The sequence below is a fragment of the Oncorhynchus masou genome, chromosome 29 (genome assembly GCF_036934945.1).
Source record: "Oncorhynchus masou masou isolate Uvic2021 chromosome 29, UVic_Omas_1.1, whole genome shotgun sequence".
Classification (NCBI taxonomy): domain Eukaryota; kingdom Metazoa; phylum Chordata; class Actinopteri; order Salmoniformes; family Salmonidae; genus Oncorhynchus; species Oncorhynchus masou.
Window position 1 is genome coordinate 19,143,099 of NC_088240.1, and position 14,315 is coordinate 19,157,413.

Genomic DNA, 14,315 nt, shown 5'->3' on the forward strand with positions numbered 1-14,315 from the left:
CCGTTGGGTGCTGCCATAGAGTTACATTAGAAGTGCCCATCCAAGAAGGCTCAAGGTCTTTGGCCACAGATAAAATAATGACAAATCACGTTATATCTACCGTAGCCTTGATTGAACTGACGGGATGAAACATTAGCTAGCGTTGCATGTCAGTTGCAATACTAGTTCAGCACTGTGAATAAACACTAGTTTCATTTTTTTCCTGTTAAGTTAAACAGCAGTTACCTTGCCAGCAACATCAGTCAACTAATCAACACAATCAATTGGGGGGCCACGAAAGGCCAGGGCTCCTGGGCACGTGCCCTGCATTCCTAGTCGACATGCAAGTTTAGATAGCTGGCTTAACTAAATACCAATCAAAAAATAGTTAGCTGGCATGGCTAATTGAGTGACTGACATAAGAAATAAACTGTTGAAGTTCAACCAAATTTGGAAATTGCACCAGGTGTATTCCACTATTCTTACAGTCAATAGTAAGTTGAGACCCTGACTGAGTTACAAAACAAACATATTTTTGGTGGGTTGGAGGTCCTAAGCAAACGCTTATGCCGCTTATGCCTTGAACCAGCCCTGATAAGTGTATTGCCATACTCTGCCTACTTCCATAATCACTTTAATATATAATTATTAGTGTGCATGTAAACTTACTCAAACCAAGATGGCAAAAAAACTAACATTTGAGAGAACCAAACCCATTGCACAATTTCTGACCAAATATTGCAACGGCCTCCTTTCCAGACCAGCATGGTTACAGCTGTTCCTGCGCAGTAAGTCACTTGGGCCTCATCAGCCAGGCTACTTGCATCTACCCAGAACACAAATCACTGCCTCCCCAGATAAAGCTATAACACCTGCATACTTATGTTATTGACTCTTAGGGTTAGGTCTCTGAGATTATCAAGCAAACATTCACAATATACATTTTGAGCTCCATTTATTGAATCATTCTTTGATATTGGTTTTTATTTACAGACCATAATATATTAATTCTGATATTAAAAAGTTATAATTGTCAGGAGGCCAGACATTCACATCATTTAGTTAAGCATTCAAATGTGAAGAACAAATCGATGATGAGCAGTAAGTCCAAACATTCCCCAAAACACTTAAAAACAGAGAAGTCGAAGAGTTCCCTTGAATAAAATACCACATTTACACGCACGTTATTTTATTATATTAGATATCTAGAGGTTTTGCCATGTACACAAATCACATTCAATAATTTACCCACAAATAAAACTGCAACATCATGATTGATGACAAGCAGAGCTTTTGAAACATTTAAAACCAAACATCCTGTACTAAGAGCCTTAAAGTTCCCATAGTCACTGACCAGCAGGTATACTAACCTACTCCTGTCTCATTGGAATACATTACAGTCTGGCAGTCAGACAGACATAACTTGCTAATAGGAGGGAGGAGGTTTATGGAAAGCTTTGTAAAGCGATGGAATGGAATCAGTAGTCAGTACTGCTGTCACTCCCTTTGTTACAGTGGTACTTATTTTACAACCAGTATCACCTCTAAAACCTACTGTAGCTAGCATCAGTATTACTTTAACTTTAAGTCAGCACATTCAGACTTGTACTCAGAGAGCCCAATAACTACCACTCCGTTCCAGTTTGTGTCAGTTAATTCTAGATTATTTTAGAGCACCGGTATCTCAAATGTAGAATATCCCATATAGACATGGAGTGTTCAGATTCAACCAAGTAAAGTAAACAATTCATCATTCCAAAGAACATCCCAAAAGATTGCTATTTAGCTGGCATATGCCCATAATAAAACATCAGCAGTTGTGGCCATTCTACAACATTCAATTGCTATAGTTCCAGTTGTCATTTCCTCAGCGTTCTAAGCTCTAGAACCTTGGTGGAGATCTAACTCTCCATGGAGTCCAGGAACTCTCCCTCAGTGATGTGCTCCAGTCGCTTCAGGACTTGGTGGGCGCTGGCTGTGGGGTAGTCTGCCACAGGGTAGTCTGCAGGGCTGCTGGGTGATGTGCCCTGGAAGGAACAGCAGAGTGTATGGAGAAAGGGAACCAGCTGGGTGATGGAGGAGAGAGAGCGATGGGTGAGGAGGGGGATCTCCAGACGCTCCGTAGACGACTCGTCACTCAGCGCCTGGAATTATAGGACATGACATCAACAGAATGGGATGAGCAGATCGCACGATTGAGTCATGTTATCATGGTGACTATAAGAACATGAGTTCTCATGCTCTATAGTGGTGTTTGCGTTCTCTTACCCCGTAGCGTTGGTGTAGAGCTTCCAGTACTTTGACAACATGGGGTTTGCACTCCTGCTCTCCCTCCAGGAGACCATTCTCTGGGCCACTGTAGCGGCTCATATCCACCTCTGGAACAAAGGCCCAGCGATACCTTGACACACACGCACAGACATGAGCAGAGAACATTTAATTGTAATCATGCTAAGCACAGCCTATACAGATGCTGTTGATATTAAGCAGGGTGAGGCACTCACATCTGAAAGAGGGGCATCTTCTCTGGGGGGAAGGCCAGGGCGGTGTCCAGGAACTTGCAGGCAGACAGGTACATGTCCAACTCTGGCTGGGGGAATGTCAATGGCCCAATCCCCATGGACCCACATACCACTTTAGTCAGCCTGACAGAGAGAGGAAAAGAGGGAGAACAAAGAAAGGGTGGTGATAGTTACATGAGAGACTGTCTCCTACATAGATAGATGGACAGATATATTGATGCGTCTACAGTAGACGGACGGAGTGATCATGGACTCACTTTGACACCTCTTTCTCTTCCGACAAGGCTTTCTCCAGACGAACAAATGTGTGAATCTGACAAACAAAGATCAAAGACACCATTAGAAGACAGGACTGGACAAACACGACCAAAGACTTTCTTTTGACATGCCACCTCCCTGCTGAAAACAATGTACATCGCTACAGTGTATACATGCATTGAAATGAGAAAATTAGGGCTGTGACAATATTTTCCATGACAAAAAAATAAAACACGAAGCAGACAAAACTCTTTGCTTGTTTAACAATCTGCTGTATGTAAAATATTGTGTGATATTGCTTTGAAGATAAGCACATGTGAATGAATGACAACATAATGATGTTTGTTTCAAACACTAGGGCTGTTTTCCTAAACGAGTTAAATGCGCTTCGTGATTTGTTTCCTTGCCATGATATACTAATGAGTATCTTGATACTGGTTCCTTCCGGCCCTACAGGAAATCAATAGTGACAGGAAGTGATGTCATCAGGGTGGGGGTTGTTCCTCACCAGTTCTGTGACCATAATTGGCCAGAGGGAGGTGAGGTGCTGGGGGGAGATCCGCAGCAGAAGAACACGGAACGTCAGAAACATCTGGGCAGAAACGGAGGGCGTTTGACCAATACGCAGAGCCTCTGTCAGCCGCTCTGAGGGAGAGGGGAGGAGGAGGAGAGAGGATAGGATACCCGCATTACATTATACTGTATATTAATAATTAATATTGGCCTTATAAAATGTTAATGTCACATACACTCTCATTATCCATCAAATGTGATGGTCTACACCAGTATTTCTAAATCCTGGCGCTCACACACTTCATTCAACTAATCAGATCCTCATCAATCAGGTGTGTGAGTGCTAAGGCAAAAACAAACAAAAAAGTGCACCCATTTGGGGCCCCAGGAATGAGAAACTGGTCTACACACTTTGTCAACACACACAAATAAATGCCCAGAATACACAGAAAGCACACTCACCTTGGATGAGGGGCAGGTAGAGGTGGTACTGGTCTAACTCTCCACTGAACATGGCAAAGGCCTGACGCTTCAGTAACATGGGCTTCTGCTCTGCACTGGGGAACAGCTTCAGAGAACTGCTCTGCATGCCTGCAATACACACACACACACACAGTTAACACACGCACAAATGCACTCACACGGATGCACACACACACACCTACTCTACTTACTCATGAGGTCTTTGAACATGGTCTTCTCATGGGTCAGCAGGTGGTCGATGATGGCCCTCCAGCTAAAGAAACAGAGGTCAAACACAGTCATTTTCTTTTAACAATTTATTTGATAATATTGATTTGTCAATATTTACATGGCATGCACACACTTAAACACAAGCACACGCACAAACACAATCTTACTGGGGGGCACAGGAGACATCCATGGTGAAGAACAGAGGATCCATGTAGAGTTCGAAGGCCTCTTTTTTCCAGGCCCTCTTGGTGTAGGCGTACCCACTCAGATTGCTCAGGAGCTGGGCACCTGCCCCGAAACTGGGCATGTTGTAGGCACTGTGGTTCTTCAGGTAGGGGAAGACGTAGTACATGAGGCGAGAGATGAGAGGGACGGCTTTCTCCTTCTCATCACTGCGATACACCATGTCCAGAAGAGGGGCTAGAACCTGCAGAGGAGGAGGGTCTGTCAGAAATAGAAACACATACATAGGCATGAGAGCAATGGGTGCACAGATCCCCACATGGACACACCTACCTCTGCCAATAGCGCAAGGGCTTGTACACTGTACACAGAGGGGGCTGAGGAAGACACCATAGTGCTGGCCTGAGCTTCAGAGTCTGGAGAAAAGAGAGGAAAGGAAAGAAGGAGATGGGAACAGAAGGGAGTTGTTAATCATGAATATGTATGACCTTCTTCTCCAGTGTCCGCCCTGAGGGCCGACCCAAGGCTTAACCTCCTCATGGTAGTGGGAAGGATCTCCATCTCATCCTTCAGGCCACATCCTGGGTGCACTGCTCCCAGTGACGCAGCAGGGCACTTAGTTCCACTACTGGGGACCGGTTGACATGGGTAACACCAGAGGAGAGGCACTTTTGTGAGAATAGTGTCCTCTTTCCTCACTGGACCATTACACTGGGGGACATAATGTTGTGAGGAAGTGCTGTGTTTCCATGGTTACAGTATAAGTCGGTGGTCTCTCTGAGTCCACTCTAATGTAGACCTGAAGAGAGCAGAGGAGAGGATGGAGAGGAGACTGTTGGTCGAGGTGGGCCCTCTTGCGTTTCTCAACTAATGATGTAGAACGTGCACTCGGTGCCGGGGGGTTGGTTGCCATGGTTACCGAGGAGCATGTCCTGAGGGTTAAGGAAAGTGGTGTCAAACTCATTCCATGGAGGGTTTAGTATCTGCAGGTTTTTGGTATTTCCTTTCAATTAAGACCTAGATAACCAGGTGTGGGGAGTTATTTACTAATTACTGACCTTAATTCATCAATTAAATACAAGTGAGGAGTGAAAACCCGCAGACCAGAGCTTCCCAAACACAGTCCTCGTGACCCCAAGGGGTGCATGCTTTGTTTTTTGCCCTAATACTAGACTACTGATTCAAACCATCAAAGCTTGATGATTATTTGAATCAGCTGGGTAGTGCTAGGACTTAAACCAAAACGTGCACCCCTTGGGGTCCTGAGGATAGAGTTTGGGAAGCCCTGCCGTAGACACTAGGCCCTCCATGGAATGAGTTTGACACATGGTTAAGGAGGTTAGCAGCTCTGATGTCAGAGGTGTGTAAAACAGACAAAACAAAAGGAAAAATGAAACATGGATCGGTGGCGGCTAGAAAGCCGGTGACGTCAACCGCCCGAACGCCGCCCGAACAAGGAGAGGGAACAACTTCGGTGGAAGTCGTTGTAACTGACAGTTAGACTTACAGGTTATGTCGTTGTCTTTTGTTTGAATTGTTTACGTGTCCTCTGTGCAGGGGAAATGATAATACAAGCGGAACTACGTAGCTAATACTGTTGTAACAGGATCCTTATTGTAGCAACACACTGTTGGAGGGAAGGCAATCCTGCGCTGCTAGTTAGCTAAGTTTTCATGTCATCGGGTGTAGTTCATAAAGGTTGAAGAGTGTATGTTAGGATGAAGTGTGAATTCATGCCAGGAATAATACGTCTGAAGTTTGATTTCCTCCCTTCTGTATAAGCAGCCAATGAGGTCACTCGTAAGATAAGGTTGTAAGAGTGTGCTTAACTGTATTTTTCATTTACTTTATAGTTCTCACGGAAGGTGATAATTCTGACTAAAACTACAGAATAAAGCCGCCAGTTAAAATCAAGGAACGGTTGTGCTCGTGGTTACTGAAGGGAGCTACAGTGAGAACTCAATGCTCTTCACGAGCAAGAGAGAAAGAAGAATCTCATCCAGCTGTAAAACGTCTACAAGATTCCCAAATCCTGGTAGACCCTGTCATCTGCCAGATAAGAGTTTTGCACCTACCTGCAAACTAAGGTGAAAATCTCCACATAAGGAAGCATCGTGAGGCAACATAAGGTCAAGACTAACAGGAAATTCAGACACGCAAGTACAAGTCAAGGTGTTTGAAGGTGGTCCTAGCCTTGTGAACAGCTAATAAGAGACATTAAGATTACAATTCGTAAGGACTGGAGATAGTTGTCTATTTCATAAAGACTCTGGTATTATGCATTTGCTCTTTCTATCTTAATGTATCGCTGGTATGTGTATTACTGGAAAAATATTATTTGATACTTACTATATATATATATATATATATATATATATATATATATATATATATATATATATATAGTTACAAACATTAAGGGTCAGCGTACACCTATTAATTCTATTTTCACCTGTAAGTTAATAGTGTAATTGTTTGGTAAGGTGTTTGTTCAAGCCTTTGTTACAAGCATTATACATGTTATACATGTTTATACCACGTACTAAGGTTTAAATTACAGCGAATTAGAGTATAAATCACCTACTCACTTATCCAAACCTTAGCTCGAATTGATTTGACTTGACTTAGAATGTCAGAAAGAGGTAGTTTCACTAAAGGTGATAGAGATGGGGTGGGTCAAGTTGAACAGCTGCAGCAACACCTCACAAACTTCGAGCCTTCATCAGAACAAACAGAACAGCAGGAAGAGGCCCAGACTGGTGTGGAGTCACTTCGGCCAGTGAATGATGATACAGAGGCTGCTAATGAGATAGCACAACAAGAGCCACGAAAAGGTGAGAGGGTCCATAGGTTAACTGAAAAGGACAGAGAACTACGCGACGAAAGATGGAGACAGCTTGAACATCGTTTCAGGGTCGCTATGAGAAGTGGAAGGCTCTGGTAAAGGAAGCAAAACTGTCGCTGACAGGTTGTTGCTCTGAAGACCTACTAGAAGACCTCTTAAACAAGATTAGCCATACCTCTACAGAGCTAAAACTTGTCTATGTCAATTTGCGTCAAATCGACATTCCCGACAACGATATACGATGCAGAGTTGATACTTGTGAAGCAGTTACAATGTCTATTATCAAGACTGTAAGGTGTCATTTAAAAGGCAGGGAATAAGGTCAAAGTAACCAGATAGAGTTGCACTGGAAGGACAGCAATTCCTTGTGCATGTCCGAACTCTCACATAAGTCAAGTCTCAACTATCAGCACTCAAGTGCTTCCTCCCAGTCTCAAAGCAACTCAAAGGTCAACTCCAGACGCTCAAGCGTGTCATCTGTCAAGAGACAAGAGGCTGCGGCGGAAGTTGCTGCTAACCAAGCAGCTTTAGAAGTAATGGTTAAGCAAGAACGCCAACTAGAAGAGCTTCAGAGACTTGAAGATGAAGATAAGAAGAGGACAGCGGAGCAAGAAGCTGAGGCTGTGAAACACAGCTTAGAAGAAGCTAGGCTGCGAGTCAAGTTAGAGGTAGAAAATGTTGCCAGACGAAGGACGCTAGAAGACAAGCGTAGAGAGTTAGAGCGCCTAGAAGTGCTCAAGAAACTAAATGCTGCCAAGGCGCGAATGCAAGTGTATGAGCAAGATGAAAACTCAGAGGACGAGAAGAGAGAACTACTCTCTAACTGCAAATCTGTGAAAGAAGTCATGCACAGAAGAGGCTCATTTCACAGTCTCTCACCACAACATGTTGTGACAAGCACACAGCAAGAAGATGGCACCAAGACCATGTTCAGGTTACTAGCGGAATCAATCAGTGAAAGCCGCCTCCCCATACCAGAACCAGTAACATTCAATGGAGAACCACTCTCGTTCACTGACTGGAAGGTCTCTTTTCAGACTCTGATAGACAGGAAGAACATACCAGCAACTGAGAAGATATATTACTTGAGAAAATATATTGGTGGGCCTGCCAAGAAAGCCATCGAAAGTTACTTTATGTTAGGAACAGAGTCAGCCTAGTATGCTGCATGGACCATTCTTGAAGAAAGGTACGGAAACAAATTTCTCATCGCCAAGTCCTTCAGAGATAAGCTCAATGCATGGCCTAAGATAGGATCCAAGGACAGTCTTGAACTTAGAGACCTTGTAGACTTTCTCCGCAGCTGTGAGGCTGCTATGTCTCAGAATAAAGGCCTGGAGGTGCTTAATGACTGTAATGAAAACCAAAAGATCCTTGCTAAACTTCCAGATTGGCTAACTTCAAGATGGAATAGAAAGGTCATAGACATCTTAGAAGAAACTGAGATCTTTCCAAGCTTCAGTCAGTTTGTGAAGTTTCTCACGAGAGAAGCAAAGATCGCTTGCAATCCTGTGACATCCCTTCATGCTTTGAAAACCAAGCGAAGATGGAAAACCTAAGACGCCAACGATTCAAAGCCCCGGAGCAAGGGTATTAGCAACTAACTCTGATGAGAAAGATACTGTTACTAGTTGTGTCTTCTGTGAGAAGTCAGGTCACAGTCTCCACAAATGCTGGAAGTTCATGGATAAGCCCACCGCAGAGCGACAGAAGTTTGTTCAAGAGAATAAATTGTGCTTTGGCTGTTTAAGGCCTGGGCATCGCTCGAAAGATCGTGATAACAGGAACACCTGCGACACGTGTCAGAGGAGGCATCCATCCTGCCTGCACGAAGATCGTACTAAAGAAAGGTTAAGCGATAGGAAGACCCCACAAGATAAGGGGACAAGAGCGTCAATTGAGGCCATATCTAACAGAGTCATAAGGAACATTAACAACACTCACACCTCCACAATCATTCCAGTATGGGTGTCAACCACAAGTGAGCCAGATCGTGAAGTTCTTGTGTATGCACTTCTTGACACCCAGAGCGACACCACTTTTATCCTTGAAGAGACAACAAAGGCTCTCAATACAAGGAAGGAGCCAGTCCAACTGAAACTCTCTACAATGGCTTCAAGGAATACCATTGTGCCCTGCCAGAAGCTGTCTGGTTTGCAGGTTAGAGGGCTTTACTTGGAGAAGAAAATCCCTCTGCCAACGACCTACTCGAGAGAGTTTATTCCTGCAAACAGAGATCATATTTCTACTCCAGAGACTGCAAGAGCATGGTCTCATCTTGAACACATTGCAGAGGAGATTGCTCCTCAACAGAGCTGTGATGTCGGTCTCTTAATTGGCTACAACTGCTCCCAGGCTCTCCTTCCAAGAGAAATTGTGTCTGGTAAGGGAAATCAGCCTTTTGCTCAGAGAACAGATCTTGGCTGGAACATAGTCGGCTATGGAAATCCATGTATCGACTATGGCGACCCTATTGGAGTGAGTCATCGGGTTATCGTTAGACAGGTGATGCCAAGCCTTCAATCTTTTACCAACCTCACAAATCAAGTACACTATGTTTGTAGAACACGTGTAAGAGAGGTAATCACAACACGGGACATTATCAAGACGCTTGAATCTGACTTCAACGAGAGAGCTGCAGAAGAGGACCTCATATCTCAAGAGGATATCCGGTTCCTGAAGAAAATGAAAGAGGGCATCAGACGTAAGGACAATGGACATTATGAGATGCCGCTGCCGTTTAAGGAAGAAAGAACGAATCTGCCGAACAATAAAACATGTGCAGTTCACCGACTCAAGTGCCTGGAAAGGAGGCTAAGGAGAGACAAGCAGTACTACAAGGACTACACAGCATTCATGGAAGAGACTATAGCTTGTAGAGATGCTGAGAAGGTCTCTAAAGAGGAAATGAACCAGCATCCAGCATGGTACATCCCGCACCATGGGGTTTATCACCCACAAAAGCCTGGGAAGATACGAGTCGTCTTTGACTGCTCAGCTAAGTTTCGAGAGACGTCCTTGAATGATCATCTCCTTACCGGTCCAGAGTTGACAAACACATTGCTGGGCGTCCTTTGTCGTTTTTGTAAGGGTCCAGTTGCAATCATGTGTGACGTAGAGCGCATGTTCCACCAGTTTTATGTGAAAACAGAAGACCAAGATTACCTACGGTTCCTTTGGTGGGAGAACGGAGATCTAGGAGTCTCAACCCTCAGTGTATCGTATGAAGGTCCACTTGTTCGGCGCAGCTTCATCTCCTGGTTGCGCCAACTATGGTCTCAAACATCTTGCTGCCGAAGGACGAGGAAGCTTCAGCGAGAAGCCTATCCAGTTCATAGAAAGGAACTTTTATGTTGATGATGGGTTGACGAGCGTATCGTCTGAAGCTGAAGCGGCCCAGCTGGTGGAAGAAGCAAGAGAGCTTTGCAGCATCGGCAAACTTCGGTTGCACAAGTTTATCTCTAACAGCAAGGAAGTTATAGCCACAATTCCCAAGGAAGAACGTGCCGAGGCTGCCAAAGACCTGGATATGGCTCTGGGTGAACCACACATGGAGAGAGCACTTGGTGTACTGTGGTGTGTCGCATCAGATGAGTTCCAGTTTAGAGTAGTTGTCAAGGAACGCCCACTCACAAGAAGAGGAGTGTTGTCTACAGTAGCCTCTGTATATGATCCGCTTGGGTTTGTGGCACCCTTTGTCCTGGCAGGGAAGCAGATCTTGCAGAGGATGTGTCGTGACAAAATCGACTGGGATGACCCCCTTCCAGATGACCTACGTTCCCAGTGGGAATTCTGGCTCCAAGGTCTACAAAACTTATCTGAGTTAAGGATCAAACGAAGCCACTTGCCATCAAGTTTCAAGGAGGTGCAGAGTTATGAGCTCCATCACTTCTCCGACGCTAGAGTGCTCATGGATGGAGAGTGCTCATACCTCAGAACAATCAGCACCGCAGGAGAAGTTCATTGCTCCCTAGTTATGGGGAAGTCGAGAGTCGCCCCCTCCAAGGTTATGACCATACCACGACTGGAACTTTCAGCTGCGGTGGTAGCTGTTCGAACAAGTGACATGCTCAAAAAGGAGCTAGAGATACAAGGTCTACAGGAATACTTCTGGACAGACTCAAAGGTAGTTATTGGCTACATCAACAATGAAGCCAGAAGATTCCACGTCTTTGTAGCTAACCGTATTCAACGCATTAAGCAAAGCACAGATCCCGAACAATGGAGATGTGACCTCTGAAGAGAATCCTGCAGATCATGCTTCCAGAGGTCTCACATCAGAACAGCTCATGGCTTCCAACTTGTTCACAGGTCCAGACTTTCTTTGGCATGAAGAACTTCCCAAAGGACAAGGGGGAAGAGTTCTCAGACAATGATCCAGAGCTGAAATCCCTGGTCCATGATACCCAAGCAAAGGAAGAAAGATCATTACTAGATCACCTTCATAAGTTCTCAGACTGGGCAAGAGTGGTAAAAGCTATTGCCAGGCTCAAACGACGTGTCAAGGAAGCCATAGGCTTAAAATTGAGGTCCAGTGAAGCTACAAGCATAGAAGAAAGGAGAGAGGCAGAGCTCACCATTATAAAGATGGTTCAAGAAGCAGCCTTCTCCCATGAGATACACAACCTTAGGCACCAGAAAGACATCAAGACCAAAGATAAAGCAAGCCAGTTGCATAAATTGAGTCCATTTCTGGATGAGCAAGGTATCCTCAGGGTGGGAGGTCGCTTGGCTCATGCAACTCTTCATGTGAAGAAACCTGCAGACCCCTTTCACAGAAATCACCGGTGATTGGTGGGAGTGTAACTGACAGTTAGACTTACAGGTTATATCGTTGTCTTTTGTTTGAATTGTTTACGTGTCCGCTGTGCGGGGGAAATGATAATACAAGCGGAACTACGTAGCTAATACTGTTGTAACAGGGATCCTTATTGTAGCAACACACTGTTGGAGGGAAGGCAATCCTGCGCTGCTAGTTAGCTAAGTTTTCATGTCATCGGGTGTAGTTCATAAAGGTTGAAGAGTGTATGTTAGGATGAAGTGTGAATTCATGCCAGGAATAATACGTGTGAAGTTTGATTTCCTCCCTTCTGTATAAGCAGCCAATGAGGTATTTTTTCCTTTATTCATGTGTTTAATCTGAACCCGTTATAACGCCGGTTAAACTGTTATGCATGTAAGCACTTCAGAGTTATACCAAGCTAAGTCACTCGTAAGATAAGGTTGTAAGAGTGTGCTATTTTTCAGGAACCTCCCGCACCTCAGACTGCTGGAGCGGACCAGCCACCACCGGCCTGAGGAGAGACACATGGAACGAGGGGTTAATACAGTAATCAGGGGGGAGCTGTAACCGATAGCAAACCTCGTTCAGTCTCCTCAGGACTTTGAATGGCCCCACAAACCACGGACTCAGCTTACGACAGGGCAGGTGAAGGGGCAGGTTTCGGGTCAAGAGCCAGACCCGATCCCCCGGTGCACACACCGGGGCCTCACTGCGGTGGCGGTCGGCACTCATCTTCTGCCACCTGATGGCCCTTTGCAGACACACATGGGCAGCGTCCCATGTCTCCTCCAAGTGCCGAAACCATTCATCCACCGCAGGAGCCTCAATCTGGCTCTGATGCCATGGTGCCAGGACCGGCTGGTAACCTAGCACACACTGAAAAGGTGACAGGTTAGTGGAGGAGTGGCGGAGGGAATTTTGAGCCATCTCTGCCCAGGGGAGAAACATCGCCCACTCCCCCGGCCAGTCCTGGCAATAGGACCGCAGAAACCTACCCACCTCCTGATTGACTCTGTCCACCTGCCCGTTGCTCTCGGGGTGAAAACCTGAGGTAAGGCTGACCAAGACCCCCAGGCGATCCATAAACGGCCTCCAGACTTTAGATGTGAATTGGGGACCCCGATCAGAAACTATATCCTCAGGCACCCCGGAGTGCCGGAATACGTAGGTGAACAGGGCCTTCACAGTCTGTAGAGCCGTAGGGAGACCGTGCAAAGGAAGGAGACGGCAGGACTTAGAAAACCGATCCACAATGACAAGGATCGTGGTGTTACCCCGTGAGGGTGGAAGATCCGTCAGGAAATCCATCAAGAGGTGTCACCACGGTCGTTGTGGAACGGGAAGGGGTTGTAATTTCCCTCTGGGCAGGTGTCTAAGTGCCTTTCACTGTGCGCACACCGAACAGAAGGACACATAAACCCTCAGGTCCTTGGCTAACGTGGGCGACCAGTACTTCCCAGCAAGACAGCGCACTGTCCGACCGATGCCAGGATGACCAGAGGAGGTTGAAGTGTGGGCCCAACAGATTAAACGATGGCGGACATCGAACGGAACACACTTACGCCCAACCGGACACTGGGTAGGAGTGGGCTCTGAACGTGACGCCCGTTCGATGTTTGCGTCCACCTCCCATACCACTGGTGCCACCAGGCAAAAAGCTGTAATAATGGGAGCGGGATCTGCGGACCACTCCTCTGTGTCATACATCCGGGACAGTGAATCTGCCTTAACGTTCTGTGAACCTGGTCTGTAGGAGAGGGTGAAAGAAAAGCGGGTGAAAAACGTTGCCCACCTTGCCTGGCGATGGTTCAGTCTTACAGAAGGCGAATGCCAAATCGGCATATTTGGGGGGAATGTGCATTGTGGAGACCTGGTTTGGACCTTCCACCGTAGTGGCACCTAAGGAAACCACTACACACCTCCCTGAGCACTGACGGGACCATCCCTTGAGAGCCCTCTGTTGCCACGAAATAGTGGGATCATGCGAAGCCAACCAGGGAATCCCCAACACAACAGGGAACGCAGTTGATTAGGAAGAGACTAATTTGTTCCCTATGACTCTCCTGCGTTATCATAGTGAGCGGAGCTGTGACCTCCCTAATTAGCCCCGACCCCAAAGGACGACTGTCTAAGGCATGTATAGAGAAGGGAACATCAACAGATACAACAGGGATCCCTAATCTCATAGCAAAGGAACGGTCGATAAAGTTCCCAGCTGCGCCTGAATCTACTAGTGCCTTATGCTGGGAACGCGGGGAAAACTCGGGAAATTCTATCGACAACCACGTGTGCAACAGGGAGCTCTGGGTCAGTTGGGTGCCTACTCACCTGGGATGATCCACCAGCACTCCGCCTGCTGCCTCTACCTCTACCTCCTGGGGAACGCTCTCAGCACTGACCAGCAGTGTGCCCTCTGCGGCCACAGTTGGTGCAGGGAATGGTCCCCCCCTCCGGTCCCCCTCATTGCAGTGCCTCCCAACTTCATAGGCGTTGGATCAGGAGCGCTGGGGGATGGAACTGACGGACCCCGATCAGGACG

At 46.2% G+C, this 14,315-nt stretch overlaps 1 protein-coding gene across 2 annotated transcripts in view; it reads right to left on the reverse strand.

The window, feature by feature from the left end:
* Nucleotides 1–923: 923 nt before the first annotated feature.
* Nucleotides 924–14,315, reverse strand: part of LOC135519129 (protein dopey-2-like) — an 80,121-nt gene continuing 66,729 nt past the window's right edge. For both annotated transcript variants that reach the window (XM_064944197.1, XM_064944196.1), the window contains 9 exons: nt 4,482–4,564; nt 4,133–4,392; nt 3,947–4,008; nt 3,735–3,863; nt 3,268–3,404; nt 2,759–2,814; nt 2,484–2,624; nt 2,248–2,380; nt 924–2,123 (listed from right to left, as the gene is read on the reverse strand). In XM_064944197.1, coding sequence (XP_064800269.1) covers nt 1,881–2,123; nt 2,248–2,380; nt 2,484–2,624; nt 2,759–2,814; nt 3,268–3,404; nt 3,735–3,863; nt 3,947–4,008; nt 4,133–4,392; nt 4,482–4,564 — 1,244 coding nt within the window. In that variant the 3' untranslated portion in view covers nt 924–1,880. The remainder of the gene's footprint in view (nt 2,124–2,247; nt 2,381–2,483; nt 2,625–2,758; nt 2,815–3,267; nt 3,405–3,734; nt 3,864–3,946; nt 4,009–4,132; nt 4,393–4,481; nt 4,565–14,315) is intronic.